General features: G+C 39.2%; 1 protein-coding gene across 3 annotated transcripts in view; it reads left to right on the top strand.

The window, feature by feature from the left end:
- The window catches only part of pam (peptidylglycine alpha-amidating monooxygenase), a 55364-nt gene extending 29241 nt beyond the window's left edge, over positions 1-26123 (top strand). For all 3 annotated transcript variants that reach the window (XM_086301590.1, XM_086301588.1, XM_086301589.1), the window contains exons 8-25: positions 566-614; positions 795-862; positions 1604-1684; positions 1774-1850; positions 4948-5051; positions 6062-6255; positions 6469-6525; positions 8131-8260; positions 8846-8962; positions 9091-9163; positions 9391-9601; positions 10016-10219; positions 10712-10827; positions 15151-15247; positions 15475-15525; positions 22274-22513; positions 22731-22790; positions 23495-26123. In XM_086301590.1, coding sequence (XP_086157716.1) covers positions 566-614; positions 795-862; positions 1604-1684; positions 1774-1850; positions 4948-5051; positions 6062-6255; positions 6469-6525; positions 8131-8260; positions 8846-8962; positions 9091-9163; positions 9391-9601; positions 10016-10219; positions 10712-10827; positions 15151-15247; positions 15475-15525; positions 22274-22513; positions 22731-22790; positions 23495-23673 — 2108 coding nt within the window. In that variant the 3' untranslated portion in view covers positions 23674-26123. The remainder of the gene's footprint in view (positions 1-565; positions 615-794; positions 863-1603; positions 1685-1773; positions 1851-4947; positions 5052-6061; positions 6256-6468; positions 6526-8130; positions 8261-8845; positions 8963-9090; positions 9164-9390; positions 9602-10015; positions 10220-10711; positions 10828-15150; positions 15248-15474; positions 15526-22273; positions 22514-22730; positions 22791-23494) is intronic.
- Positions 26124-27172: the final 1049 nt, after the last annotated feature.

Here is a 27172-nt window from a genome sequence, read left to right as displayed (position 1 = left end):
GAACACTATTAGCCTCTGGCCTTCTAGCCTGGGCTGATCAATTTGAGCTAACCAAGCAAGCCAAGGAAACTGCTGTTCTGTGTCACTTGTTCATTGACTTCAATGGGCCACTATTTTTAATTATTGATATTAATAATATTGGGCCATTGATATTATTAATATTGGCTATTTATTGATCCCTCTCTATCAACATTTATAACAACCAATAAATAAAAATTTATAAAGTAAACAAAAGTGTTGATTTTGCATATTTGTCCACCAGATGGTGCACTGCAATTTGCCAGTTGCAGCACCTGTGTTTGAAATGCCAAAAACACACCAGCTGATATGAGCAGAGTAGTGCAGCGCATGAATGAGTAAATAAAGGACTTCACATAATGAGTGTTTGTTTATGTTTTGTGTTGGAAAGAAAAAGAAATTGTCTGATACATTAGAAGATCAGATTTTTAAAACACCAAACATCAGTATCTTCTCCAAAATCTACATTGGTTAGGCTCTGATCATTTATGTTAATCGCAGCGTAACTGTATAAATATCATAGTCCCCTCTTATTTGCCTGTTGCAGATCACCATAGAGATTGCTCAGGACTTACTTTAAGAATGACTTCTAGGCCGTAAGTAATGAGTTAAATATATCAACTTTTCAGTTAATAATGAAACAAAATAAATTAGAAGATGTTTTAACAGTTGTTTCTTCAAGACTGCTTTCTGGTTGAGAACATCAAAGAATATAAACATTGATAACCTGAAAAAAAACTTTTTTGTTTTTGTCCTTCTGTTGGACTTCTAAAAAGGCAGCCATTCATTGCTGGCATATATTTGCTCATGTCTGTGGACACAGTTATCCTTCCAGGACAAAGAGGTATGCTATAAGTCTTTTAACATAGCACAGTCCAACCTGCAGTAAATCGTGTGTTTGTGTGTGACAAAGTCTCATTTACGGGTTTATGTACTTTGTCATATAACAAAACTAACTTGGATAGCGTCTTTATTTGTAAGTAACAAATTGAATAGGTTGATTTTGTTCATCTGGACGTAGCGTTTCGAGAAATGTTTCATCACTCATCCAAGTGACTTCTTCAGCCTCAGCTGACTGCAGGTTTTCCCAACCTTATAAACAGTACATTGCACATTTTCTTCTGTGATTGCAGCTATTCTATAACTCTCTGTGAATGGTACTCATGGCCATTGATCTATCGTCTATGATCAATGGTTGTTGATCAATGGTCATGAGAATTTCCATATTAATGATCAAGGAACTGACCTCACAGCCCAGTGTTTGTTTAGTGGGCTGGTTTCAGTTATTGTGCAATATACTGTTTATAAGGTTGGGGAAACCTGCAGTCAGCTGAAACTAAAGAGGTCACTTGCATGAGTGACGAAACGTTTCTCCCTTTGAATATACTATGTCCAGATGAACAGAATCAACCTTTTGGAATTTACTTATCTGGATGATTGAACATGCATCAAGACAAATTGAATAAATATTTAAAAGTAAAGCCAGCTGTTTCAGTCTGTTCACAAATGCTTGATAGAATGCATGAATGGATAAGTCAGAAGAAAAGTGATGCCTGTCCTGACTTGCTTTGCTTTCCTGTGTTAGTTACAGATGCAGATGTCGCATGCGATTATACTTCATATCCAATCTACCCATTTGCCTTCAGGACCCACACACACCGCCTTGGTGAGAAAAACAAATAATTTTCTAACTTTTTCAGATCATTTTTTTTTTATCAGTATAAGTGTTAGTATGAATTAGTCTGTTTTTCACAGGTAAAGTGGTCAGTGGCTACAGAATCCGAGATGGGAAATGGACCCTGATTGGGAGACAATCCCCTCAGCTACCACAGGTAGGTCATCAAATCAAAGGCCCATTTTTGGGAACCACACAGTACTGTGCTTGAGCAAACTCTCATTTCTTTATATACTGCTCAAAAATATGTTTCTAAATCATGGTTGGCTTGGGGATCAAATACATTAAATAAATTGAAGGAACACTTTTAAAGTATAGTATCAAGTCAATTAAACTTCTGGGATACTGATCCGGGCAGTTAAATATTAGAAAGGTTGTTAATCAATTTCAGCTGCTTGATGTTGGTGAAAAGAACAACAGGTACACAAAAGAGGGTCAAGAATGAGACAAGCCCCAAAACGGCAATGGTTTTCCAGGTTGAGGGCCCTGACATTTTTTCCATCCTCATCTTTCCTGACTGTATATATACTTTATATCCAGGTGATACTTAGACTTTAAAAAATGTTGGATAGATAGTCCAGTTCCTCTAGGATGGCCCGTTCATATGTGCCATTTGCAAAGGTTTGCTGTGTTTCTCAGCTTATTCTCAAGAGCATGAAGGAGAAAGGCAATTACTTTAGGAGAGCTGGGGAGTACAAGTTCCTTACCCAATTATAACTGGTATGTGTTCCTTTGTACAAGAAGGAACAGTATGAGCATTGCTAGATCCCTACAAAAAGATCTCCCACAGAGCATTGGTGTGAATGTCTATTACCGGAAAATCAAGCCATCCACATAATGTACTGTAAAAGAAAACATGATTCACCAGACTAGGCCACCTTTTTTCCATTGCTCTGTGTTATAGTTCTTATGCTTTACAATGCCCATTGTTTGTGCTTTAGAGGTGCACAGGGTTCAGCATGGGAACCCTGACTGGTCTGCACTGTGTATTCTGATACATTTCTATCAGAACCACACTTTTTTTGGCAGTTTCAGCCACATTCGCTCATCTGTTGGATCAATTCACACAGGCCAGTCTTTGCTCCCTATGTGCATCAGTGATGTACATGGAGTGACACATTTGGCTGCCCATGACCTTGTTGCTGGTCCTGTTGGGGCCGAGAGGGCCAGGCTGTGGGTGTGGACTCAAATGCAGACACAGAGGGAGGCAAAACAGGCGTGAACACAGTGCTTTATTTACAGTGCCTAGTGAACTTACAAAGCAGGAAACTATGAATGCTATGAACTGAGGGGCCAAACTATGAACATGAAACTCTGAGTGCTATGACTAGGTGCTAGATTTCACCGATGGATCCTGGGAATGGAAAAAGGGGCACCGGCTTGGATGGAGGTACGCAGTCACTATAATGAGAGGAGACAAGTAGTCAGTGGCAGTCTAGTGAATCACAGCTGAAGGAGTAGACTATGGTGGTTAGGGCTTACGCGTTGCAGGTTAAAGTGTCATGTGATGAGGGGGTGTCCAAGGGGTTCCGGGTGAGGAGTGTCCAGAGAGGATCCAGAATATACTTGGAGCGAGGGACTTTGCAGGGAGGCAGGCAGGTGTAGTCCGATGATGGAAAGGAAGCAACCAGATGACAGAACCAGCGTCCAGGCGGAGATGTGAGTAGTTTAGCTTGGGAAGTGCGACTGCCAGGTGGGTCCTATGACAAAGAAAACACGGTGAGGAGAAAAGCAGTAGTTAAGGGCTCTCACAAGGGCTTGGCGGCCTAGCACTAACGTGAGTTAGCAGAAGATCTAGCAGAGGTCTGTTGTGAATGCTGGTCTTATATGCTGGTGACTTGATTGGAACCAGGTGTGGAAGCTGATTGGAGTCTCTGCCTGAAGGTGGAGCCCAGCGGAGTGGAAAAACCCCGTACTCACCCGGACCATGACAGGTCCACCAGTTATCTTTCCTTGGACCACTTCTGATAGATACTGACCACTGCAGAATACACCACAAGAACTGCAGTTTTGGAGCTGCTCTGATCCAATCATGTGCGCATCACAGTTTGGCCCTAGTCAAAATCTTTCAAATCCTTAAGCTCAGCCATTTTTCCTGCTTCTAACACATTAAGATTAAGGACAAAATGTTCACTCATTAACAGAAGCTATGAGCCCCCGCATCCTCAGGACCTTCTATCACTGTGCCATTGAGAGCATCCTCACTGGATGCATCACCACCTGGTATGGCAACAGCACCGCCTACAACTGCAAAGCTCTCCAGCGAGTAGTGCGGTGCTCTGAACGGATAATTGGAGGTGAGCTTCCCTCCCTCCAAGACATCTACAGGAAGCGGTGCCTGAGGAAAGCGGGGAGGATCATCAAGGACTCCAGTCACCCCAGCCATAAACTGTTCAGACTGCTTCCATCAGGAAGGAGGTTCTGCAGCATCCGGTCCCGTACCAGCAGACTGAGAGACAGCTTTTTCCATCAGGCCATCAGACTGCTGAACACGTCATAGACACCTCAGCTTCACTACTGGAACTTCAACATTATGCACTCCACACTGTATATAAATGCCACTTGTTTTGCACATATTCAACTCTGTATATTTTATATATTTTATTATTATTATTATTATTATTATTTTATTATTATTTTTTTTACTATTTAATTTGTAAAAATCTTTATACACACACACACACACACACACACACACACACACACACACACACACACACACACACACACACACACACACACACGTAGGAAAATATTTAGTATACACATCCAGAAATGCATACACTATTATATATTGTACATATATTTATTAGTTTCAGGTTGGCCATTCTTGTAATTTGCTCGTTTGTGTTGTTGTGTTTGCACATCTCTGTTGCTTGTGGGGCTCGCACACAAGAATTTCACTCGCATGTGCTGTGCCAGTGTGCCTGCACATGTGATGTGACAATAAAAGTGATTTGATTTGATTTGATGAAGAGATTAATCTGTTACGTCAAGACACAACTCTAGCGTCTAGGCACTGTAAGTAGGTGCCTTTTTAGGCCTGAATAATGTATACAGCAATTTTAAATACCTTAACAAACAACTAAAAAATTGTCCTAGGTACAAAAACTGCAAGAAACCTAATGTAAAAGCAGGTCTTCTCTTTCTTTCTCTTTAATGCTTTCTCTCTTTCTTGCCCACGTTGTCTGTTTCTTTTCAAGTACAGTTTAGTTTTCTCTTTGCTCACCACTGACTGATTTTTTTCTCTTTAGGCTTTCTATCCTGCTAACAAGCAGGTGACTGTGAAATATGGTGATACCCTTGCTGCCAGATGTGTGTTCACTGGTGAGGGTAAAACCTCAAAAACTTACATTGGGTGAGTTCTTCAACCTAATGTAACCTTAGTGAAAAAGTATTAGACTTATATCCATTTACTGTTTTTCTCAATATGGTATGCACTGAAGGCATAAAGAAACCAAGCATTAAGCTTCCAAGCATTAAGATTTAAAAAAGCACTGTGCTAAAATTGTATTGATCTTAATTTAAAAAAATGTCTCGTACCAAAGTCTGCCCTGCCTTTCCACATAAGAATGTATCTAGAATGTGGGTTTTTTGTATGTGCCTGGCCCGTAAGGCCAGCTAGTATATGGTAAAATGGTAAATGGCCTGTATTTATATAGCGCCACCCTGGGGCGCACTGACAGAGGCGAGGCTGCCGGACACTGGCGCCACCGGGCCCTCTGACCACCACCAGTAGGCAATGGGTGAAGTGTCTTGCCCAAGGACACAACGACCGAGACTGTCCGAGCCGGGGCTCGAACCGGCAGCCTTCCGATTACAAGGCAAACTCCCAACTCTTGAGCCACGATTGCCCAGTAATTGCACTTGCCTTATTGAAATGAATGAAGGCCCAGTAATGCTAATTTCTTAACATGGACTAAAGCTCTTAAGATGCAACCATCTTATTTCTTTCACATTTTAGTTTTGATTTCATCTGACATTTACAAATTGTAAGATGATTAAAAAAGGCTAGTTCTAAGTGCCCTGTACTGTCCTGCCTTTTGCGCAATGTTAGCTGGGATAGGCTCGTGCCGGCCTGTGACCCCGATAAGGATCTTGTATTTCTTGTGCTGGTAGTTGATATTAATAAATTGTGTCCAACTGTGACAGTTAGTCATTTAAAATAAATATGCTAGTCCTCAATTGTCAGTGATTATTGCTAATTTATAGAGGGATAGCTGCTGAAATATAGTACTCTATGTTGAGAAGTTTGTAGACAAGGTCTTAATGTTACACTTACAACATAAAACTATTTACACAAACATTATTTGCATATACTAACTAGGCGAGAAATCAATACCAGGTATCTATCTTTTTTTAATACAGCGGTACTTCTGATGATGAAATGTGCAACTTCTATATAATGTATTACATGGAAAGCAGACATGCTATCCCTTACATGAACTGCATGGAGATGGGTTCTGAAGAGCTGTTCCAACATATTCCCCCTGAGGCAAATGTACCCATTAATGTCAGTCCAAGCCATATGAATTCTGTGATGCATCTGGGACAATCCACAGGTACAGCGACATCAAATATTGTTCATACTAACCATCTCTAATCCAAATTGTTAACTTAGCATTTGTTGTTTTTTGTAGAATAAAATCTATGCTAATTTAAGATTTTTAGTCATTTTTCGCAATTCTTTCCATCTGTGGCCCATTGTCTTTTTAAAATTAATTGTATAACTACCATATTTAGTTACCATATTTTGGTTTTTTTCTCTCATAAAGATGATCGTGACTACGCAGTTGTGCTGGATACAAATAAACTAGAAACTGTGGATCAGGGTAAGTTCTAACACTTTGCACTCTCTCTCTCTTTGTCTTGCTCTCTCGCTCTCTCCACACACACACACTCTCTCACACACACACACACACACACAAATACTATAAGAATATGAAGCTTTTTGTATTATTGTAGGGTCTTTACCTTACTATATAAAGCACCTTGAGGCAACTATTGTTGTGATTTGTAGCTATATAAATAAAATTGAATTAAAAAATTTGAATTGAATTTAAGCTAAGGATAACAATGTAATGATGTTTAAATTGTAGTGTAGGCACTAGTTCCAGTGCAGTCTGCATTCAGGCAAGTGTACGTTTCTTACACCTTGAAAAAAGCATTACAAGCCCAATGCACAGTCACTTACATAAATTTGAAGTATGTAAATATGCATGTATCTTTTTTCTGTTGCCTACATTGTAGAGCAGCGGTCGCCAACCCCCGGGCCACAGACTGGTACCGGTCCGTGAGTCATTTGGTACCGGGCCGCAAGAGTAAGACTCGGGTGTGAAATGTATGGTTTTCAGTGTTTTTATTGGTTTTTAGCATTATTTTGTTATCGGGTTTTTTTTTTCTTCGTTAACTCTGTTTTCCTGGGTCTTTTCACGTGTGTTATGAATAAATCTTCTTTTTTTCGGTATCGGTACTAGTTTTATTTTGTTGTATTTATCCGCGACACCTTAAAGGCCGGTCCGTGAAAATATTGTCGGGCATAAACTGGTCCATGGCGCAAAAAAGGTTGGGGACCGCTGTTGTAGAGGGTGACTTTGCCATTAAACACGAAAACAAGTACAGTCAGGGGTTAAAGTAGGATTTAGGTGGGGGAATCCTGAAATCAGTTGTAATGGCTCATTATGGGGGAAAAAAAATCACAACTCAGAATAATTTTTATTGAGAGCTCCAGTGGATTTTCTTAGTGTACAGGCTGTGATCAGCTGACCTGCTGCTCTTTGTAGATTTACACACCTGAATTCAACCAGATGTCAGCTGATGTTTTACAAGTTGTTGGCTGATTTACTGCTTATGCTAATATTTTACTGGATGGCCTCTGTGCAATTCAACAGTGTTATTTACTTTAAAGCCATCACAGTACAGCAAATAACAGTTAGTCTACCTCAGTTTGTTTAGCATCACATTTCACAATATGAAAAAACATAATGTCATGTGTAACATAATTCATAATTCAGTGGTACTACTAGGGTAGTACCACTGAATCATAAATAACTGCAACTGAAAATGATTCTGAAGCATGAATGAAACAAGTCATACCAACTAGATACTGGGAATCTGATGCAGCTAATTTGGTAATGCAAACATGTGCGCTTTTCTTTCTATGATTACACAAAGCTCTTAATTATCATTGACGGTTGAAACATAAATCCCAATTTAATTCTTGAGTGTCATAGCCCAGAATAATCACTGATTTGTATCCAGTCTGCAAATACAGTGCACTAGTTTTGTTATTGATATATTGTATGTGCACTTTACCACACTGTGTACATTTATTTATTATCATCAGATACCAGGTACCACCTTTTGACACTGTGTTGAGCATACCTTAACGTGTGTGTGTGTGTGTGTGTGTGTGTGTGTGTGTGTGTTTGTTATAGACTACCATTTTGAGCAAGTTTCAGCTTGGCCACAGAGTTCACTTCAGCTAGGACAGGTGTCAGGACTTGCTCTTGACTCAGATTCTAACTTGGTCATTTTTCACAGAGGTGACCACCACTGGGGAGCAGAGTAAGTTTATTTTACTTAAGTTATAACCATTCTTCTCTTAAACAGCTTTTTCAACCAAAAGAACACCAAAAAAACCCTCTCAGTATTGTTGTGTACTCTCAGTCTAATGTAATGCCTTCACCTTACTGGCAAAGAACACAGATCTCGTATTAGCGATTAAATTTTTAATAATTGTATAACAAAAAAATCCAAATAAGTTTTAGTCTTGATGGTTCAAAAAATTACTATTATAGTTAAGAAAAGCATTTAGTGTCTCCTCAGACCGCAACCTTTTTTAGTCTAATAGGATGCCAGTTACCAGTCATGTCTAAGAAATGAAGAATAGGAGGAAAGGAAGCTGAAAAAGTGATTTTTACCAGTAGATTGTAGGATGAAAGGATAAGTATGAGATAACACAAAAAAAGTGCATAATAGAAGTCAGCTCTAATCACTTTTTTGTATAATGTGATGTGGATGACAATTTACTTATTAAACAAAAATACTTTCTGTTGCATTTGACGTCTAGAAAAATCACCACACATTGTTTTTATAAAAATGCAAAAAGACATTCATGTTTTTTTTCTTTGTTTGTTTTTTGTTTTCCAGCTCTTTTAACAATCAGGCAAGATACCAGCAGAGGTCCCTAGGACCAATTCAGCAGTCTGCCATTTTAGTTGTGGATCCATCCAAGGGCAGTATCTTGAAGGCTTCTGGCAGAAACATGTAAGTGATACAGAGCTTTTGTGTTTTTTTGTTATTGTTTTTTTGTGTGTGAATTAGAGTGCCGACAACCAGGCATCTCAAACACAGTCATAATTGTCTTATAATGAAGCATTTCTCTGATGTTGCAGGTTTTTTTTGCCTCATGGAATAACAGCAGACAAAGAGAATAATTACTGGGTGACTGATGTGGCTCTTCATCAGGTAAGCTGCTGTTTTTGTAAGGTGCATTCTCAATGAGTGTGTATAGATTGCACTTCATATTTGCCAATAAATTAAAAGATGGAGACATTTTGAAATTGTATATTACCTATAAGAATAAGGTTTGAGGATTACGTATTTAAAGCGGATGTTGTATCAATTAACTTAGTTTAAATGACCACAAATGCAAAAGGGAAAGTTTAAGATGCTTCACTTTGTATACTCATCAGGTGTTAAAAGTTAGCAGTGATGGCAAAGACAAAACCTTGATGGCATTAGGAGAGGCCTTTATACCAGGGAGTGACAACAACCATTTCTGCCAGCCCACTGATGTGGCAGTTGACACTGAAAGTGGGAACATCTTTGTCTCTGATGGTTACTGTAATGCCAGGATAATTAAGTTCTCTGCTGATGGCAAATACCTGTCTGAGTGGGGTGCAGGTATCTCACCAGCCACACACACACACACACACACACACACACACACACACACACACACACACACACACACACACACACACTCTGCAAAGCTTGGATATTAGCCTATTTGCTACAATGCTTAAACCATACAAGTAGTAAGAAGTATTAGACACTAAGGTGACATCTCATAAAATATAATTTCTTTATTATTCTGCCACACAAGTTTTTGTGGAGATTTTAATTAGTTATACTTGTGTTAGCTGTGGAGTATACATGTATCAATTTCAAATGCAAAGCTGTATTTGCAAACATTGCTGTTTCTTGATTTATGAAACTAACATAAATAGATCCAGAAGGTTAAGAGATTACTGCTACCATAGTGTCTCCAGACACAATTTACATTATTTTAACCTTGTCTTATTTTTTGGACTATAGGCTCATCAGACAGGAGAAGGCGAATACCTTTTCATATTCCCCACAGCCTGGTGTTACTTCCTGATAAAAAGGAAATTTGTGTGGCAGATAGAGAGAATGGACGCATCCAGTGCTTTATAGCAGAAACTGGAGAGTTTGTCAAGGAAATTAAAAAAGATGAATTTGGAGGGGAAGTGTTTGCTATCTCCTACAGCCCTACTGGGGGTAAGTTTACTGAATACTCAGTAGAAGTCAGTAGTCGTATTGTTTCCTCTTAAGCTTGTTTTCTTGCTGCTTACTGCAATAAGCTATTGTAAAATATATTTTTGTGCATACCTTCTGCAGTTTTTTTTTTACTTTTCAGTCTAAGTGGTGTCCTCAATATTATTATTATTTTTTAATGTTAATCAATGTTCATCCTTTGTTGTGTTAGGTCACGATGACATCCTCTAGCAAAAATATGTAGATCCGGTGTTTACAAGCTTTATGCGTACTCGGAACTAATATCCAAGATGCATTCATTTTAAGAGTTCTTTTTATTTATTTTATTACTCAACAACTCTCTTCCTGCTTTACATGTATACATGCTTAACAATTTGTGTGTGTGTGTGTGTGTGTGTGTGTGTGTGTGTGTGTGTGTGTGTGTGTGTGTGTGTGTGTGTGTGTGTGTGTGTGTGTGCGTGCGTGTGCGTGTGTCTGTCTTTCTTCTATGTGAAGATGGCTTGATTTTTGCAGTAAATGGGGAATCGCTATCTCGTCCAGTTCCAATTAGAGGTTTTGTTATAGATTATTCAACCAAGGATATTTTGGACACCTTTAGCCCTAACAAAAAGGTAAAAACACTTTTTAATACAATCAAAGGTTCTTTCCCCCCCAAAATGTTCTAATAACAGGTCTATTGAAATCAAAAGCCTGCCTGCGTCTGCTATTTTAAGATCTCTGTGGAAGTACTTCTATTTCTATGTCCCCTTGTACCTGTGCCTCTGGTTCTTCTCTCCCAAGTATTCCTTCAACTTGATTTATGTTTTTGTGGGAAGTGTAGGCAGTTGCTGGAAGGCAATTATGGTGAATGGTCAAAGTGATTAGGGAACATTGTCTAAAAATATTTTAGTGCATTTTGAGCTATCAAGACATCATGCTACAGATCTGACATCAAGAAGGCCGCTGCAAAAAGGAGTGAAACATATTTTCCATGTCGCTGTGTGACATGAAGGAAGGACCCTTCATGTAGCCAATTGGTGAGTAATTTCAAGCTAGAAGATGAGAGTAACACAAGCACTTTATCTCCTGGTGAAAACGTTAGCCCTTAGGTTGTACAGGCGCTGCTGAAATTCCTAGACATGGAGCAAATTCTCCCATCATAACCTCCCCAGATTGTGTAGCTTTGCTCTCAGGTCCAGGACGTATTGAATTTCTCATTTTTCGCTGGGCTTGGACCTTCCTCCCAGTTTTCCTTAATCAAGTCCAACTTTAAAATTTTATTCAGCCGCTCCACCAACCTGTCAGTCTGAAGGTGGTAGGCACTGGTCCAAACAGATTTAATGCCCAGTAATTCCTACAGCTCCTTTAGTGTGCAAGACATGTGCCCTGTGTGCCCTGTTCAGTCAAGATCTCTTTCGGGATACCAACTCAGGAGATTACCTGAAAGAGCAACTGCACGGCCTCAGGACATCGTGTTGCATAATCCATCAGAACTAATACAAAGCCGCATGCACTCCAGTGAAATGGCCCAATGAGGTCCATGCAAGTGCACTTGAACATGACCTCCATCAATAGTAACGAGAGCAAAGGGGGTTTTGGAATGGCGGGATTTTTAACTATCTGACGCTCCAGGCAGGATGCACACCACCGGCACAAATTCACCTGGATGCCTGGCCAATAAAATCAGGCCATTATTCGCCCCCAAGTTTTGTCATTACCCATATGCGAGTGTCACGACTTACTCGATAAATGATTTAATACAAAGCATGTGTCTACATGGCTTCAGGGCGCACAAAGTTACCATCAATTTCAATCCCTTGGTCAAAAGCTCAGGTGTAGGGTGTCGTCACAAGCCTGCTCTAGTGGAAATCTTCCGTGGGGTGAATCATCCTACTCTTCCCCGGAGTTGGTTTCGGACAACTCTGCATTTGTGGCTTGCAAAAGTATTCGGCCCCCTTGAACTTTCCCCACATTTTGTCACATTGCAGCCACAAACATGAATCAGTTTTATTGGAATTCCACGTGAAAGACCAACACAAAGTGGTGTACACGTGAGAAGTGGAACGAAAATCATACATGATTCCAAACATTTTTTACAAATAAATAACTGAAAAGTGGGATGTGTGTAATTATTCAGCCCCCTTAGTCAATACTTTGTAGAACCACCTTTTGCTGCAGTTACAGCTGCCAGTCTTTTAGGGTATGTCTGTACCAGCTTTGCACATCTAGAGACTGAAATCTTTGCCCATTCTTCTTTGCTAAACAGCTCCAGCTCAGTCAGATTAGATGGACAGCGTTTGTGAACAGCAGTTTTCAGATCTTGCCACAGATTCTCGATTGGATTTAGATCTGGACTTTGACTGGGCCGTTCTAACACATGGATGTGTTTTGTTTTAAACCATTCCATTGTTGCCCTGGCTTTATGTTTAGGGTCGTTGTCCTGCTGGAAGGTGAACCTCCGCCCCAGTCTCAAGTCTTTTGCAGACTCCAAGAGGTTTTCTTTCAAGATTGCCCTGTATTTGGCTCCATCCATCTTCCCATCAACTCTGACCAGCTTCCCTGCCCCTGCTGAAGAGAAGCACCCCCAGAGCATGATGCTGCCACACCATATTTGACAGTGGGGATGGTGTGTTCAGAGTGATGTGCAGTGTTAGTTTGGGACAAATGGGACTTCTTATGGTTTTCTGTTAACAATGGCTTTCTTCTTGCCACTCTTCCATAAAGGCCAACTTTGTGCAGTGCACGACTAATAGTTGTTCAGGTGATTCCCCCACCTGAGCTGTAGATCTCTGCAGCTCGTCCAAAGTCACCATGGGCCTCTTGGCTGCATTTCTGATGCGCTCTCCTTGTTCGGCCTGTAAGTTTAAGTGGACGGCCTTGTCTTGGTAAGTTTACAGTTGTGCCATACTTCTTCCGTTTCTGAGTGATCGCTTGAAGAGTGCTCAGTGGGATGTTCAAGGCTTGGGAAATCTTTTTGTAGCCTAAGGCGGCTTTAAATTTCTCAATAACTTTATCCCTGACCTGTCTGGTGTGTTCTTTGGACTTCATGGTGTTGTTGCTCCCAATATTCTCTTAGACAACCTCTGAGGCCGTCACAGAGCAGCTGTATTTGTACTGACATTAGATTACACACAGGTGCACTCTATTTAGTCATTAGTACTCATCAGGCAATGTCTATGGGCAACTGACTGGACTCAGACCACAGGGGCTGAATAATTACGCACACCCCACTTTGCAGTTATTTATGTGTAAAAAATGTTTGGAATCATGTATGATTTTCGTTCCACTTCTCACATGTACACCACTTTGTGTTGGTCTTTCATGTGGAATTCCATTAAAATTTATTCGCGTTTGTGGCTGTAATGTGACAAAATGTGGAAAAGTTCAAGGGGGCCGAATACTTTTGCAAGCCACTGTAAATACACAGAAGGCTAATGAGAAAAGTGAGAACACACGGGGGACACAGCTGACAAGAATTAACATGACACCACAGGGCAAGTAAAACTAGACACACCAAACATGTAAATGTAAGGTGACAGGGGATTTCTTTAAATCACCCTGTAATTCTTCAGCTAAAACACCTGAGTTAGAAAACACAAAGACTGCACTCGTCTTTACACGCGTGGGCAGTCACTTCTGAGATCTGCGGCTGGCCACTGCCTGCATTCTTTATTTATAGGTCTTGTGTGTGTGTGTGTGTGTGTGTGTGTGTAAAAATAACGTCACTCAGAATCAACAGAATCAGCACATGCACACTTAAGATTATAGCTTCGGGTTATTTCCCTTTTCTACATCTGTTCTCTAAAAACGGGAAGTGGTTTTAGTAGCTGAATAAGTTCATCACAAAGTTATTAGGTGAAAAGTCACATAGACATGTAGATTGCTTAAAAAACAGAAAAACACATTTCATGAAGCTGATCAAATTATATAAAAACAAAAATCTCTTGACATAAGGCCTGCATGACAAAACAGGAAACTGAGGAACATGACACGGGAGTGAAGGAGAGGCAGACGAGAGGAAGCAAAGGAACACGAAAGAGCACGAGGGAGTGTGAGAGGAGACGAGAGAAACATGACAGACTGGGGAAACATTGATAAACATCACAAGCAGGGGGACGATAGAATGAAACATGAGAAGGGAAGGGAAACCAGACACAAGAACTCAGACAAAATATACAAAGACTGACACACAGAGAGAGACATAAAGGGCAAAGACAAAAGAGGCAATCTATAATCAAAAAGCTAAACAAAACCACGTAGACACTACAGAATAAACTCAAGAGTAATAAAGTGGAGCTAAACATAAATAACAATACAAAATCAAAACACAAGAAAACTTAAAACACTGGGTCAAATGACCTAGGACCAGGACAGTGCAGACACTACACTGTCATGGTCGCATTGTCACATAATGGCCCAACAGGTTATTAAACCCGGGCCAGTTCCCGGAATCAGGAAATGCAATAAGTGCGAACCAACTGCAGCTTTCACTCTATGCATTTTGCCCTTAAATTTAATAAGCAATGGCACTGTAGGATACTACAGTGAACATCCCCGTGAACACACCTAACCTTGAACCACTCTGCCTCCAACAATGCCCCGGGCCACAATATCATTGAAAGAGTGAACAAGAGTCAGTTTGTTGAAGAAAACCTGGAAATGAGCAGATTCAGTTCAGCTTCTATTACCATGATAAGAGTTTAAGTTAATGCTTTTCCTGCAATAGAAAACTCTTGAGTTTCCGTCATCCCAGTGTTAACAAAATTTTAGCTAAATCTGTTTGCAGTTGTCCAAAGTATTGCGTACATTCTGAACCACACAGTAATGTGTGTGGTTCACACATTACTGTGTGGACCACACAATAATGTGACCCACCTTAAACTACTAAGAAGTTTAATGGTGGGTCATTATGTTGTCTAGAATTTAAGTGACTTGTATTTCTCTTTCAATTGCAGGAGTTCAAAATGCCTCACGATATAGCTGAAACTAGGGATGGCAGTGTTTTTGTTGGGGATGCCAGCAGCAAATCCGTCTACAAGTTTACAACAGAGAGTAAGTTTATCTTCATCAAAATAATGCTGCCAACTTTTAATTGTTCTAGCAAAATCTATCATACAGTATGTTTGGGTATTAAGTCCAATTTTGATTGATTAATTTATTTTGGACTTATAAGACTTGAATTATGGTTGCTTCTTTGTTGGCTTTGCAGATGAACAGTAGTACTAGGTTGTATACATCAATTATTTTTTTTGTTTTAATTATTACCTTTTATTTTCAAGAGTTGCATCATTCTGTCAAGAAAGCTGGAATTGAAGTTCAAGAACTTGAAGGTCAGTAATTGGATACCTGGAGGCAGCAGGTACATAATCTTTGAATCCATAAGGGGCAGGCAGCTATTCATAACAGTGAGTCACAGACATTTAAGATGTGACTTCTAGTGATGCCTGATGGAATAAATAGTGATTTGAAAAGAAAAAGGTTTCAAATTAAAAGTTTCCTAACTTTGAGGCAACCACTTAAATTGCGACCTAATGAGATCAAAGGAAAATGTTGACTGACACTTTTGGCATAGGAAACTGGAATGTGTACTAGCAACCAATGCAAGCAATGTGCAACGAGTGAATCATATCACTCGCTCACATATCACAATCATAGTGTATAGATGGCACTTAAGGGGGGTGGCTGTAAGCTCAGGTGGTTGAGCAGGTCACCGACTAACCTGAAGGTTGGTGGTTCAATCCTAGTCTGCTCCAGTCTGCATGCCAAATATCCTTTGGCAAGATATTAACCCCAGGTTGCTCTCTCTTTGAGTGGAGCTCAGAGTAGAAAAGCACTATATACGAACCAATCCATCTGCATTGCCTTAGCGCAAAGCATAATGTCTTCTAAGGTATATAATCTCATTTATTCATCCATCCATCCATCCATCCATTCGCTTCCACTTATCCTTTTTAGGGTCGCGGGGGGCGCTGGAGCCTATCCCAGCTGTCATAGGGCGAGAGGCGGGGTACACCGCGGACAGGTCGCCAGTCTGTCGCAGGGCTAACACACAGAAACAGACAACCATTCACGCTCCCCATACAAACACGGGGAGAAAATGCAAATTCCACACAGAAAGAGTTGAACTCAGGACCTTCTTGCTGTGCAGCAACAGTGCTAACCACCGTGCCACCATGCTGCCTATAATCGCATTCAGAATACAAAATTCATTGCCTATATGGGATATTTTTGAATATTAATGTCAGATTAAGGTCACCATGTACCATTGCTACAACCTTTGAAGAATTCCACAGCATGACATGACTGCTTTTGGACATTCTGAAACAGTGTTAAGGTGATATCCATCACACTTACAAGAAAGGAAGTTTAAGAATTCCAAATAGTGAAATTGTCAGGGAAGGCTACAAGGCAATCACAGAAAAACTGTGAAATCGCTTTCCTTCACCTATGTCTTGCGTTTTCCATTAACTAGGATGCCCCTCTTTCTTTCAACAGCTATATACCATTTTTTAGACCTGAAATATTTATATATATGGCAAGGATTTTTTTAAGGAATCAAGGAATTTTTCAATCCAGTTCAATTCTATTTATATTACACCAGAATGGTATTTGTGGCTTTTGTTTTATTTCTTTAAAAAGGACTGTGCAGTTTAACATAGTCCAAGTACAAAACATGAAACTGATGTAACACACATAAGTTTATAGCTATTGCTATCCTAGTAACAACCATTGTCCCTTGTTGGTCTTACAATCACAATACATACATTTTACAATAAAACATATATTTTCATAAAACCAAAATACATCATAAATACAACTACAATTAATAGACAATAAATGAAAAAACAACAAAAGCAATAACAAAAATCATTACGTAGTTGGAAGCAGTGTTGGGCAAGTTACTTTGAAAAAGTAATTAATTATAGTTACTACTTCTTCAAAAAAGTAACTGAGTTAGTAACTTAGTTACAATATTCTAAAAGTAATTAATTACTTGAAAAGTAACTATTGTGTTACTTTAAAAAAAACGTTTAACCCTCTGGGTCCAGGGTATAATTGGCCATTTTGAACTACTTTTGGTTTTCCCTCCACATTTTACCTTTAAAAACTATTTACTTTGCCTAGTTTGGTATCATCCTTGTCAGCACAACCTCACATGTCTGAATTTACAGTTATGTTTTCATTTTGACATACTGTATTAACACAATTGATCTAAAATCAGACAAAAAACATAAAATCAGAGTAGAAAAGGTTATATTTTTATAAAGGTTATACTCTAACAACCACGAACATGTTTAATGAATCATATTTCATAACCTTAAATGCAAGTATAAATTGTCAATTTTAAAATCCTATGCACAAGTGTTGCAAACAACAAAGTTATCCATTATTGCATCCATTTACCTTTTACCTTGATTTTTTTAAATAACCATTTCAAACTATTTACAGAACAATCAGCTGTTCTGCATTCAATAAGATGCCACACAAATTATTTGTGCCACTCCCAAAAAAATAATTTCTGTCCACTATAATAAAGAAGACATCGCAGGTGCAGGTTTGACAGCAGCAGGTGTATCACTCCTTTTTCTACCTGGAGACAGCACTCGCCTCATTGTTCTGACACACGACACAAAACTATCCACAACACAAAACTATCCACAACACTACACAAAACTATCCACAACACTACACACTAACTACGCAAGACAACACATTAACTACACACTCCAAACATGCTAAACATCACAAATAAAACTCACTCTCTCTCTTTTTCTGCTCTCTCTCTCTCTCTCTCTCTCGCCGTCACTCCTAAAACTTCCCCTGTTTTTTTGGTTTTTGTTTTGTCATAAGCAGAGAGTGCTTGCTAGCACTGTCCTTAGACAGTAAACGTGACGAAACTATTGAGGAAAAAACGCCGCGTATATATTGTTTATCATGACTCGTGGCCTATCAACACAATTTAAAAACTGGTATATATCATCTTCTTGCTTTGTCTTTAAGTGGTCATGTGATTGGCTTACCACGACTACTTTATTCTTCCTCAGTCAAACAAGAGCACTTATGCGATTGTTTTGCCCCCTGAGTTCCAGGTGTTGTGCTAGACAGTGATCGTGATTATCGTCCGCGGGAGCGCGCGCAGATGGTTAAAGCTGTAGCGTCCAGATTACTTGCATAGTCAGCTACTTCCGTGCAGCTGATATAAGATGCGGTAAGCTGAACACAGCTTCAACCGTCTGTTTGTTGAAAAATAGTAACAGACTGCATTTTCTTGTTAGTAACTGTGACGGCGTTGTAACGATAGGAATAGTAATTAGTTAGATTACTCGTTACGCCGTTACTTGTAACACCGTTATTCCCATCACTGGTTGGAAGTGTGTTCAACAGATGGCAAGCCTCTATTGAAAATGCTGAAAGAACAAATTTAGATCTGCAATATGATATCTTGCAGTTGCTGTTCACCATGCTCCTAGTAATACAATTACTATATCTTGTCTTTGTGTGTATCTATTAAGACACTCTGGGGCCAGCCTATTTATACATTAACCCTTTAAAGCCGGTCGGAGCGGACATGCTCCATTTTGCGTAACTATTTTTAAATCCCGGTAGCACTGCAACCACGTGAGCTAGCGCAATTTTTTTTTTTTGCATATGAAACCGGATGAGCTGTACTTACATCTTATGCCATCAGCTTGGCCTAGGTCACAGTTTCCTTCCACATATAGCTTTGCAAAAATTGCATAAAAAATCAAGCTTAAACGTGCTGCTGTTGTTTAGCGCGACATCCGCTGGTTTCCTCTTTCTAGCGCAAAGTAGGAGATAAACAAACAAGAGAGAAAAGCCGATCAGCTGATCATTGGTCAGTTTCGTGACTGAAGTAGAAACGGGAGAGGGAGGGGAGAGAATGAGAGGAGAAGAGGCAGCTGTGCAGCTCCAGCTTTGTGTCTTTTTTATTGTAGCTAAAGTACGGGACAAACCGTGCTCCTTTTCACCTCAAAACGAAACGCGTAATATTTTCTCTGAATACGAGACGATTCTGTTTTTTACGGTACGATTGGCAACTCTAATAATTAACCTTATGAACAAAATGAGCTGTATAGAAACTCCGGCATGCTAGCTAGTACGCCGTACGGAAAAAGTCAGCATAACGAAAATAAACTCCACCTAAACTTGGTTTATATCTGACCCAGAGAGACTGCAGGTCATAACTTCTTACCTGAAGTTCAGTTCACACTCGGCCCCGCGGCCGCCTCAGGTCTCTGCTCCTCCTGCGTCCCCTTTCCCTCATCCACCTGCTGGCCTCCACCACTTGCTAATGTTACTGAATCTGTGGAAGCTCCGCATAGCCACCACACAAAGTAATGAACAATGACCCTATCTAAATCCCAGTAACGACTAACGCGTTCCTGATTTTAGTATAATAACTAGTTACCGTGCTCGTTACCACAATAATGATGAAGTTAATAACGTGTTAGTCCCAGCACTGCTTTTGGACAACTGGCAGGCAAAGCATTTTGATAGGGGATTTCTTTAAATCACCCTGTAATTCTTCAGCTTAGACACCTGAGTTAGAAAACACAAACACTGCAGTCGTTTTTACACGCGTGGGCAGCAACGAACGCACCCTGCGAATTGCGCGCCGCAACTGCCTGCGTACTTTATTTTATACATGTCTGTGTGTGTGTGTGTGTGTGTGTGTGTGTGTGTGTGTGTGTGTGTATGTGTGTGTAAAAATAACAACATCACTCAGAATCAACAGAATCAGCGCATACACACTTAAGATTATAGCTTCACTTCTGAAAAAGCACGCTCTGCAAACCTGCAGTTTCCTGTCAGGTCTTTGCACAGACTCAAAGCAACGGGTTATTTCCCTTTTCTACATCTGTTCTCTAAAAACAGGAAGTGGTTCGGTAGCTGGATAAGTTCATCATAGAAGTTATTAGGTGAAAAGTCACATAGACATTTAGATTGCTTAGTAAACAAGAAAAACACATTTCATGAAGCTGATCAAATTATGTAAAAACAAAAATCTCTTGACATTCCCACCTGTTGAACAGAGAATGAAATGTACTAGTCATCAGTAAGTAACTACTTGTCTTTCACATTTACAGTTATTACATCATTAGTTGCACTTCATCTTCATATTACAAATAGGAAAAGAAAGACTTCATGATCTTCATCGGTTCGGGTACATCTGCATATGCTGTGAGTAATAAACTTATCATCTATGGGATTACAGCCTTTAAACAAGGTATAATACAAGTAAAGAAAAGCAAAACAAAATAAAACAAATAAAATAAAACAAAACAAAATGAAATGAAATAAAATAAAATAAAATCAGGAAAAGTCCAACGCCGATCAACAGTCTCTATGGCATCTGAAGCCATGGTTTAAAGAATGTACATTATCTGGTATGAAGGTCCAGCACACGGTGTTGAATAAGACGCACAATTCCCTTTTCTCAGCCAGGATCATGTCCAGTGCTACTCGATGTTGCATTACAGCAATTCTGAGAGCGTTCCTTCCTGGATGAGGATGTTGATGTTGATGTGCAGTTTACACAAGTCATTCTGAAGGTGTGATCAGAGATCAGAATTAGTGCACGTGTTCCAGCGTGTTTCCCATATATGGTTAGGTATTTTGATGTGCTCTTTATGTGTGAGCACACGTAGCAGTCTTTCTCTGTGGTCCTGTTAAGCACGTATCTGTATCAGGCAATTTTCATCCACAGATAGATTTAGTCTTGTATCATGTCCATTAGATGGAAGTTGTCGTGTGTCCATCTCTTATCTCGGCTTGTGTATGGGTTTCTGCCGTCTTCCAGGTAGGATAGTCTGATGAATAGAGCCGTTGCCAGTAGTAAGACGCCAGTCATCACCTAAACAAACTAAACAGCAATGGGCCAAGAACAGATCCTTGAGGAATACCCATTCTATTTTCCAACATGGATGACTTTCCTTTATCAACCCTCACTCTGCTCTCTTTTGAAGAAGATACGACTCAAACCAATCATCTGCTTGCTTTGAAAAAGCTAATTTATCAAATTTAATCATCTATTTTTATAAGATGATCCCAATTGCAATTTGCAAACTCCTGTTCAAGTTTTACAGTTTCAGACTTGGGATTAAATGTCTTTACATGGCCAGGGTTGTTTGTACTAAAATACTGCAGTTGTTTTTTAGTCAATTTCCTAACAGTTAAAATCATATAATGATCAGACAGACCAGTTAATAGATTATTGTATCCTACTGAGAAAACCCCAGCAATCAGATGACCCGCTTTGAGCAAGCACTTTGGCAATAGTGGAAAGGAAAAACTCCCTTTTTTTTAAAGAGGAGAGGCAGCCATCTGCGTGGTGGTGAGAGGAAGAATGAGGAGGAACAAAGAAAAACTGTGGAAGAAAGCCAGAGATTAATAATAACTAATATTCAATTCAATCATAGCACTGAATTGATGCTTTTGACCCTTATTACATGGAGTGCCAACTCTTAATGGTCACAATTGCAAAATGTATATAAATCACAAAAACAGCTTTACTTAATCATTTTATTCCTAACAGTAAGCACATTGTGAGTGAAACAAATGAGTGAATAAGAAACACTCGTCATCGGAAGCCCCCAGCAGCCTAGACCTAGGAATCAAAGGTTTGCTTCAGCTGGCATCACAAAGGAAGTAACGTATCATAAGGTCGTCACAGTTGACTGGTGACACAATTGCTTGTGATAAAAATACCTTTGTTATTGGATTGATTCTTATATAGTGCTTTTCTACTCTCTCACATTTACCCAATTACACCCATTCTCACAAGCACTGTCTCCAAACTGAGTGCTGTCTAACCACATTCACACTCCGATGGATGCATCGGAGAGCAACTTGGGGTTAGTATCTTGCCCAAGGATACTTGGCATGCAGACTGGAGGAGCTTGGGATTGAACCACCAACCTTCTGATCAGTAGGTGACCTGCTCTACCTCCAGAGCTACAGCCACACACTTATCAGTTGTGGTTGCTGGGATCTTTGAGGCTTTACAGAACTGGTGTAAAAGGAACACTGATAACTAGAATATGTCTCTCACTATAGAAATGGACGCCGTTGTCCAAACTAAGGTAAAGCAAGACACCTCAAAGACCGCAGCCATCCAAGAGAAGCAAACTGTGGTCCAAAAAACTCAACCACAGTTAGAGGCAGACAAAGAGAGGAAGAGTCCAGCTAAGCTTAACAAAGGAGAGCGTGTACTCCCAGTCATCATCACCACCCTGCTGCTCATTCCTCTGGTTGTTGTGATCTCCATAGGAGTCTTCATTTCCTGGAGGAAAAAAAGTATGTATGAAAACACCCATGGGAGTCTGTGCAGAAAATCCATTCGTTTTTAATATTGAACAACAAATGAGATAGAAATTAGGCCATTTTAACTACTGTTGACTGCATTGTCTTCTTGCTATAGTCAGTGCACATTGTTCTGCTCTGTTTCCTCTCTTGTCTTTGGTTATCTTAACAGTCAATGAACATTAAAGGTAATACTGTTGAACATTTGCAGATCAACATGAGGTCAAATCTGAACCCAGCTCGGTGAGAGGCATTTTGGGAAAAATAAGGGGTATGTTGTTTACATTACATTAAATATTTAATAAATACCAGACTTCGTTTTTATTTAATATAAGGTTTAAGATACTTCATGTATTTTTTTCATTTGTCAGATATACTAACTACCGAATATATTCAGCTGGATTTCCAGTAGTATGCTCATACTGTAAAGTTCAGCTGTCACAAAAAAACAATAGTTTTGCAGTACCGACAGGCTATGAGAGAAGATCATTTATTGACTTTGTTTTAGCTAAGACCCATTTACTTGTAACCAACACAAATTTAGGTTATCACTCTTCCTTCTTTCTTCTCTTTTGTCTTCTTTAAAAAAAAATGTTTTGATACTAAACCATTATTAAGGAAAAATATTGTAAAATGTCAGTCATATGTACAAACTTTTAACATTTAACCCCCTTCTGCCCCTTCCTTTACCACATTATGTCTAAAGCAGTGTTCATTCATCTTCATTAGTGTCTGTTGAAGGCATGACCAGGCTAGAAAACATTTCAGAAAATGAAAATAGAGCCTCTCTTATGTCATCATCTTATTGACCATAGCTTTACACAGGGATGAATGAATATCCTCAATATAATGCACTGCCAGTGTGTAAACTGAAGCCATCATTCTAAGTTGAGAATTATTTCTCTTAAATCTGTAGATTTTTATCGTCATATTGACATCTTCATTTCCTCCTCTCTGGTATTTAACCTTTACTAGGTAAAGCAGTGGGCAGTCTGAATCTGGGAAACTTCTTTCCATCCCATAAGGGTTATAGTCGTCAGGGCTTTGACCAGCTGAGTACTGAAGGCAGTGACCAAGAGAGAAATGATGAGGACAGCAGTGACTCTGAAAATGAGGAATACTCTGCTCTGCCGCCGCCTCAGTCCTCCTCTTAGATGTTCTGGGGCCAACTGCAAACCTTCCACCAACCTTCTGCTAAAATCGCTGATGTAGTTATTCATCACATGTGTAACTGTTGTACCAGCTGCCAATGTGTGTGTGTGTGTTATTGTATGTAAAAATATTTTGATAAGTTATTTATTTAATTCAGCTATGGTATTCATACAGTCTTTTCTGGCATAATCTACTCATGTCACAGTGTCACTCATTTCATTTCCCCAAATCAAACCTGCTTTTACTGAGATTGTTAACAATATTTTTGAAAAATCTGGAGTTGGTTTTGGCCTTAAAATAACAATGCAAATCTGTTAAAAGAATGAGATCGTTTCCCCATTAGCTGTTAAAGGCTGATGTTAGATTGCTGTCTGCCTTCAAAGTCAGTGTTTTTGTTTTGTTTTTTTTTTAACATGCATTCCCTTTGTTTTATTAACAAAGGATTCATCTTGATGGTGATTAATCAGCCTCCAACTGTCCTGCACCATAATGTAGCTCTCACTCTAGTCATTATGGACTTGGCTTCCTCGCCAGCTATATTCTTGCTGTTCATGGCGAAAAAATACTCTGATGAATTCTGTCATTTTTCTGTTTGTCAAGTTTTTAGCAAAAGTGGCATTTCATGTGATATTGTTTGATTTGAAGTGTGAAATAGAGAAATATTGTCAATTCATTTTTTTCAGTTTTATTTATACAGCACCAAATCACAACAACAGTTGATGAAATGTTTGTAATAATACGCAAGACCAGACAGAGACTGCACAAGATGCATTTAAATATCACACTCACTTGAATAAAAATTGCTTGTGTGGTGAAACCCACTGCATATGAGATTTGATGAGAAAAAAATGTTTTAATCCTGTATTTGGGAAATTCTTTTTTTTTTTACAGCCACTGAAATGACTAACTATAATTATAATAATGTATGGTCAGACATATATAGTGTTATAGAGGGAGATGGCATATAAAAGATTTCCTATATCTGTTTTTGTAGCAGCAGAGCTAAATCTGTTTGTTAGAGTAGCTGGTGCAGTGATTGGTCAGGATTATCCATAATGGACAATGGTGACAACCTGAACCAATGCTTCAAATGTGTCCAGTTTGCAGCCAATCACACAGCCAGCCTCTCTAATCAGTTTATTCAATCTGTTGGTCACTATATTATGATTTGATAATATCACTTAATAAATTACTTGTTCATAAAAGATTGCTTTCTCTGGGAAAGTTTCCCAAATTTAAAACATCTGATCTTGTTTGCAGTTTCAGTTATTGTGTTATCTATATGGTAACCTACTTACTGCCACTTTTGCTGGTCATTGTGCTTGTTGCATTGAAAAGGAAATGTAGTGGACGACGCAAACACTGTTATCGTCACCATGTTAGTGGTTGACATATGGTTACTTCTACCCTTAAACACAATGATTTTACACCGTTTCATTATCATTTCAATTTTTCACTTAATCTTAAGTTGGATCAGTTTTTTTTTTTTTTTTTTTACACATGATCCTGTGCCTCTTTGCATCTGTCTTGCCTTTTGTTTTAATCACGTGCCATAACAACACATACCATGGGATGAAAATTGCTGCCAGTAGAGCTTGTATCATAGTGATTTTATTTCCCTTCAGAAAATTTTATAGTGTATAAATTCATATATACCTGAATCTCTGTGCACTAATCATTCTTTAGAACAGGGGTAGGGAACGTTAGTCCTCGAGAGCCGGTGTCCTGCAGGTTTTAGATCTCACCCTGGGTCACGACACCGGACTCAAATGATTAGGTCATTACCAGGCCTATGGAGAACTTCAAGAAATGTTGAGGAGGTAATTTAGCTATTTAAGTCAGCTGTGTTGGATCAAGGACATCTAAAACCTGCAGGCCTCTCGAGGCCTGGAGTTCCCTACCCCTGCTTTAGAAGAACCACTTCTCAAGTTTCAATAACGCTAAACCCAGCTTATAAATATATATATACACAAAATATATATGGTTTTGTTTTGTCTTGTTCTACCCAGCAGCCTAAACCAACTGGGTGTTCTGACTTAATCAATAAAAGCATTTATATGTAAAAATCAATAAAGACATATTCAGTCTGATGGCAGCAGTGCGGAACAAGTGAAGTCCAAATTAATGTGTATTAATTAAGGAAAATTCACTGAACACACTTCATGCACATACTGGAAGCTCAAAGATAGTGGAGGAAGACTTCTGTTTATTCAAAATATTCAAGTTTGTTCAGGATTCTGAGGTTTAGTTACAGTTACTCTTTTTTCCTTTTTTATGTAGTCTGCACCACTTCTTTTTGTATTTATCCTCAGTATATCATAATGTTTGATTTCCTAACACGGTGCCATGTTTTACATGTGAATGCTGTAATATTAGTTGTGACACACTGGTTCTGCTGCAAGAGTACTATTTTCAGTAACTGTTATTTGTGTAATAAAGTGTTTGCAAAGCATTGTGGAAATCATGGTTGTTGTAGGATCAGAACACTTGTCATGTGGTTCAAACTGATACAAGAGATACTGAGATGCAAACTGAATGACTACTGCGTTTGCACAATTAGTGACTACATTTGGAAAACCTTTAGGATATGACAAATAAATTTTTAAAAAAAGTGAACAGGAAAATGTTTAACACTGAATTACATCACTATGGGGATTTTTTTTGTTTTGTTTTGAGTTTGTGATAGGTCAGGAGTATTTAACAGACCTACAGAGTCAGGCTTTTGTATTGCTGATGGTTGAAATAATGACACCACATAGTTAAAAGTCTGATGTTCAGGGACTGTAGTTCTCTACACAGTTTAGGCAGTTTCCACCTGTTTTTATTTAAATTTAAATTGTCAAAATCACCATACGCATTGGTTTTACCTATCCTGACCTTTCTTTCTTATTATGTATTTTGTTGTTTGAACTACCTAATGAGTAGTTTTCTCTTTTGGTTTGCTGTGATATTCAGTTCAGTTTAATTTGATTTATAATGTGCCAAATCATGCCAACAATCACCTCAATGGGCTTTATAATGTAAGGTAAACAGCTTGCAATGGTAGAGAGAAAACTCCAACAAACAAACTATGCTTTTTGACCAAGCAGTTGTTGACAGTGGAAAGAAAAGTTCCTTTCTAACCTTGGGCAGAACCAGGCTGAGGGAGAGGCAGGAATATACAGTAGAGAGATACTCCCATACAGCTTATGACAAAATTTGATTCAGTTTGATTGATGACCCTAATCATGACCTTTTGACCTCCCCCCTCCCCCCCGGAAGTGTGTAATTTGATCCCCTAAGCGTGACGAATTGCATCCGGAGAAGGGAGGGGGGAAACCCCCGGTGCATCCGGAGAAGGGAGGGGGAAACCCCCGGAAGCGCGCCACCTGTTGCGCCACCTGTTGCGCCACCTGTTGTTGGAAAAAAAAGAAAAAAGTTTTTAGAGGGAGGGAGGGTCTGCGGCAGGGGAGGGGAATAAAAGCAGAGAGGAGGCCGTCACAATTTCTAGGCACAGACGCA

Source organism: Aulonocara sp. 'chitande type north' Nkhata Bay, linkage group LG7 (genome assembly GCF_057382095.1).
Source record: "Aulonocara sp. 'chitande type north' Nkhata Bay isolate Kocher_YH1m ecotype deep benthic linkage group LG7, A_spYH_male_GT1.1, whole genome shotgun sequence".
Classification (NCBI taxonomy): domain Eukaryota; kingdom Metazoa; phylum Chordata; class Actinopteri; order Cichliformes; family Cichlidae; genus Aulonocara; species Aulonocara sp. 'chitande type north' Nkhata Bay.
The sequence above is the reverse complement of the archived record's forward strand: the minus strand, read 5'-3'. Positions and strand labels throughout refer to the sequence as shown.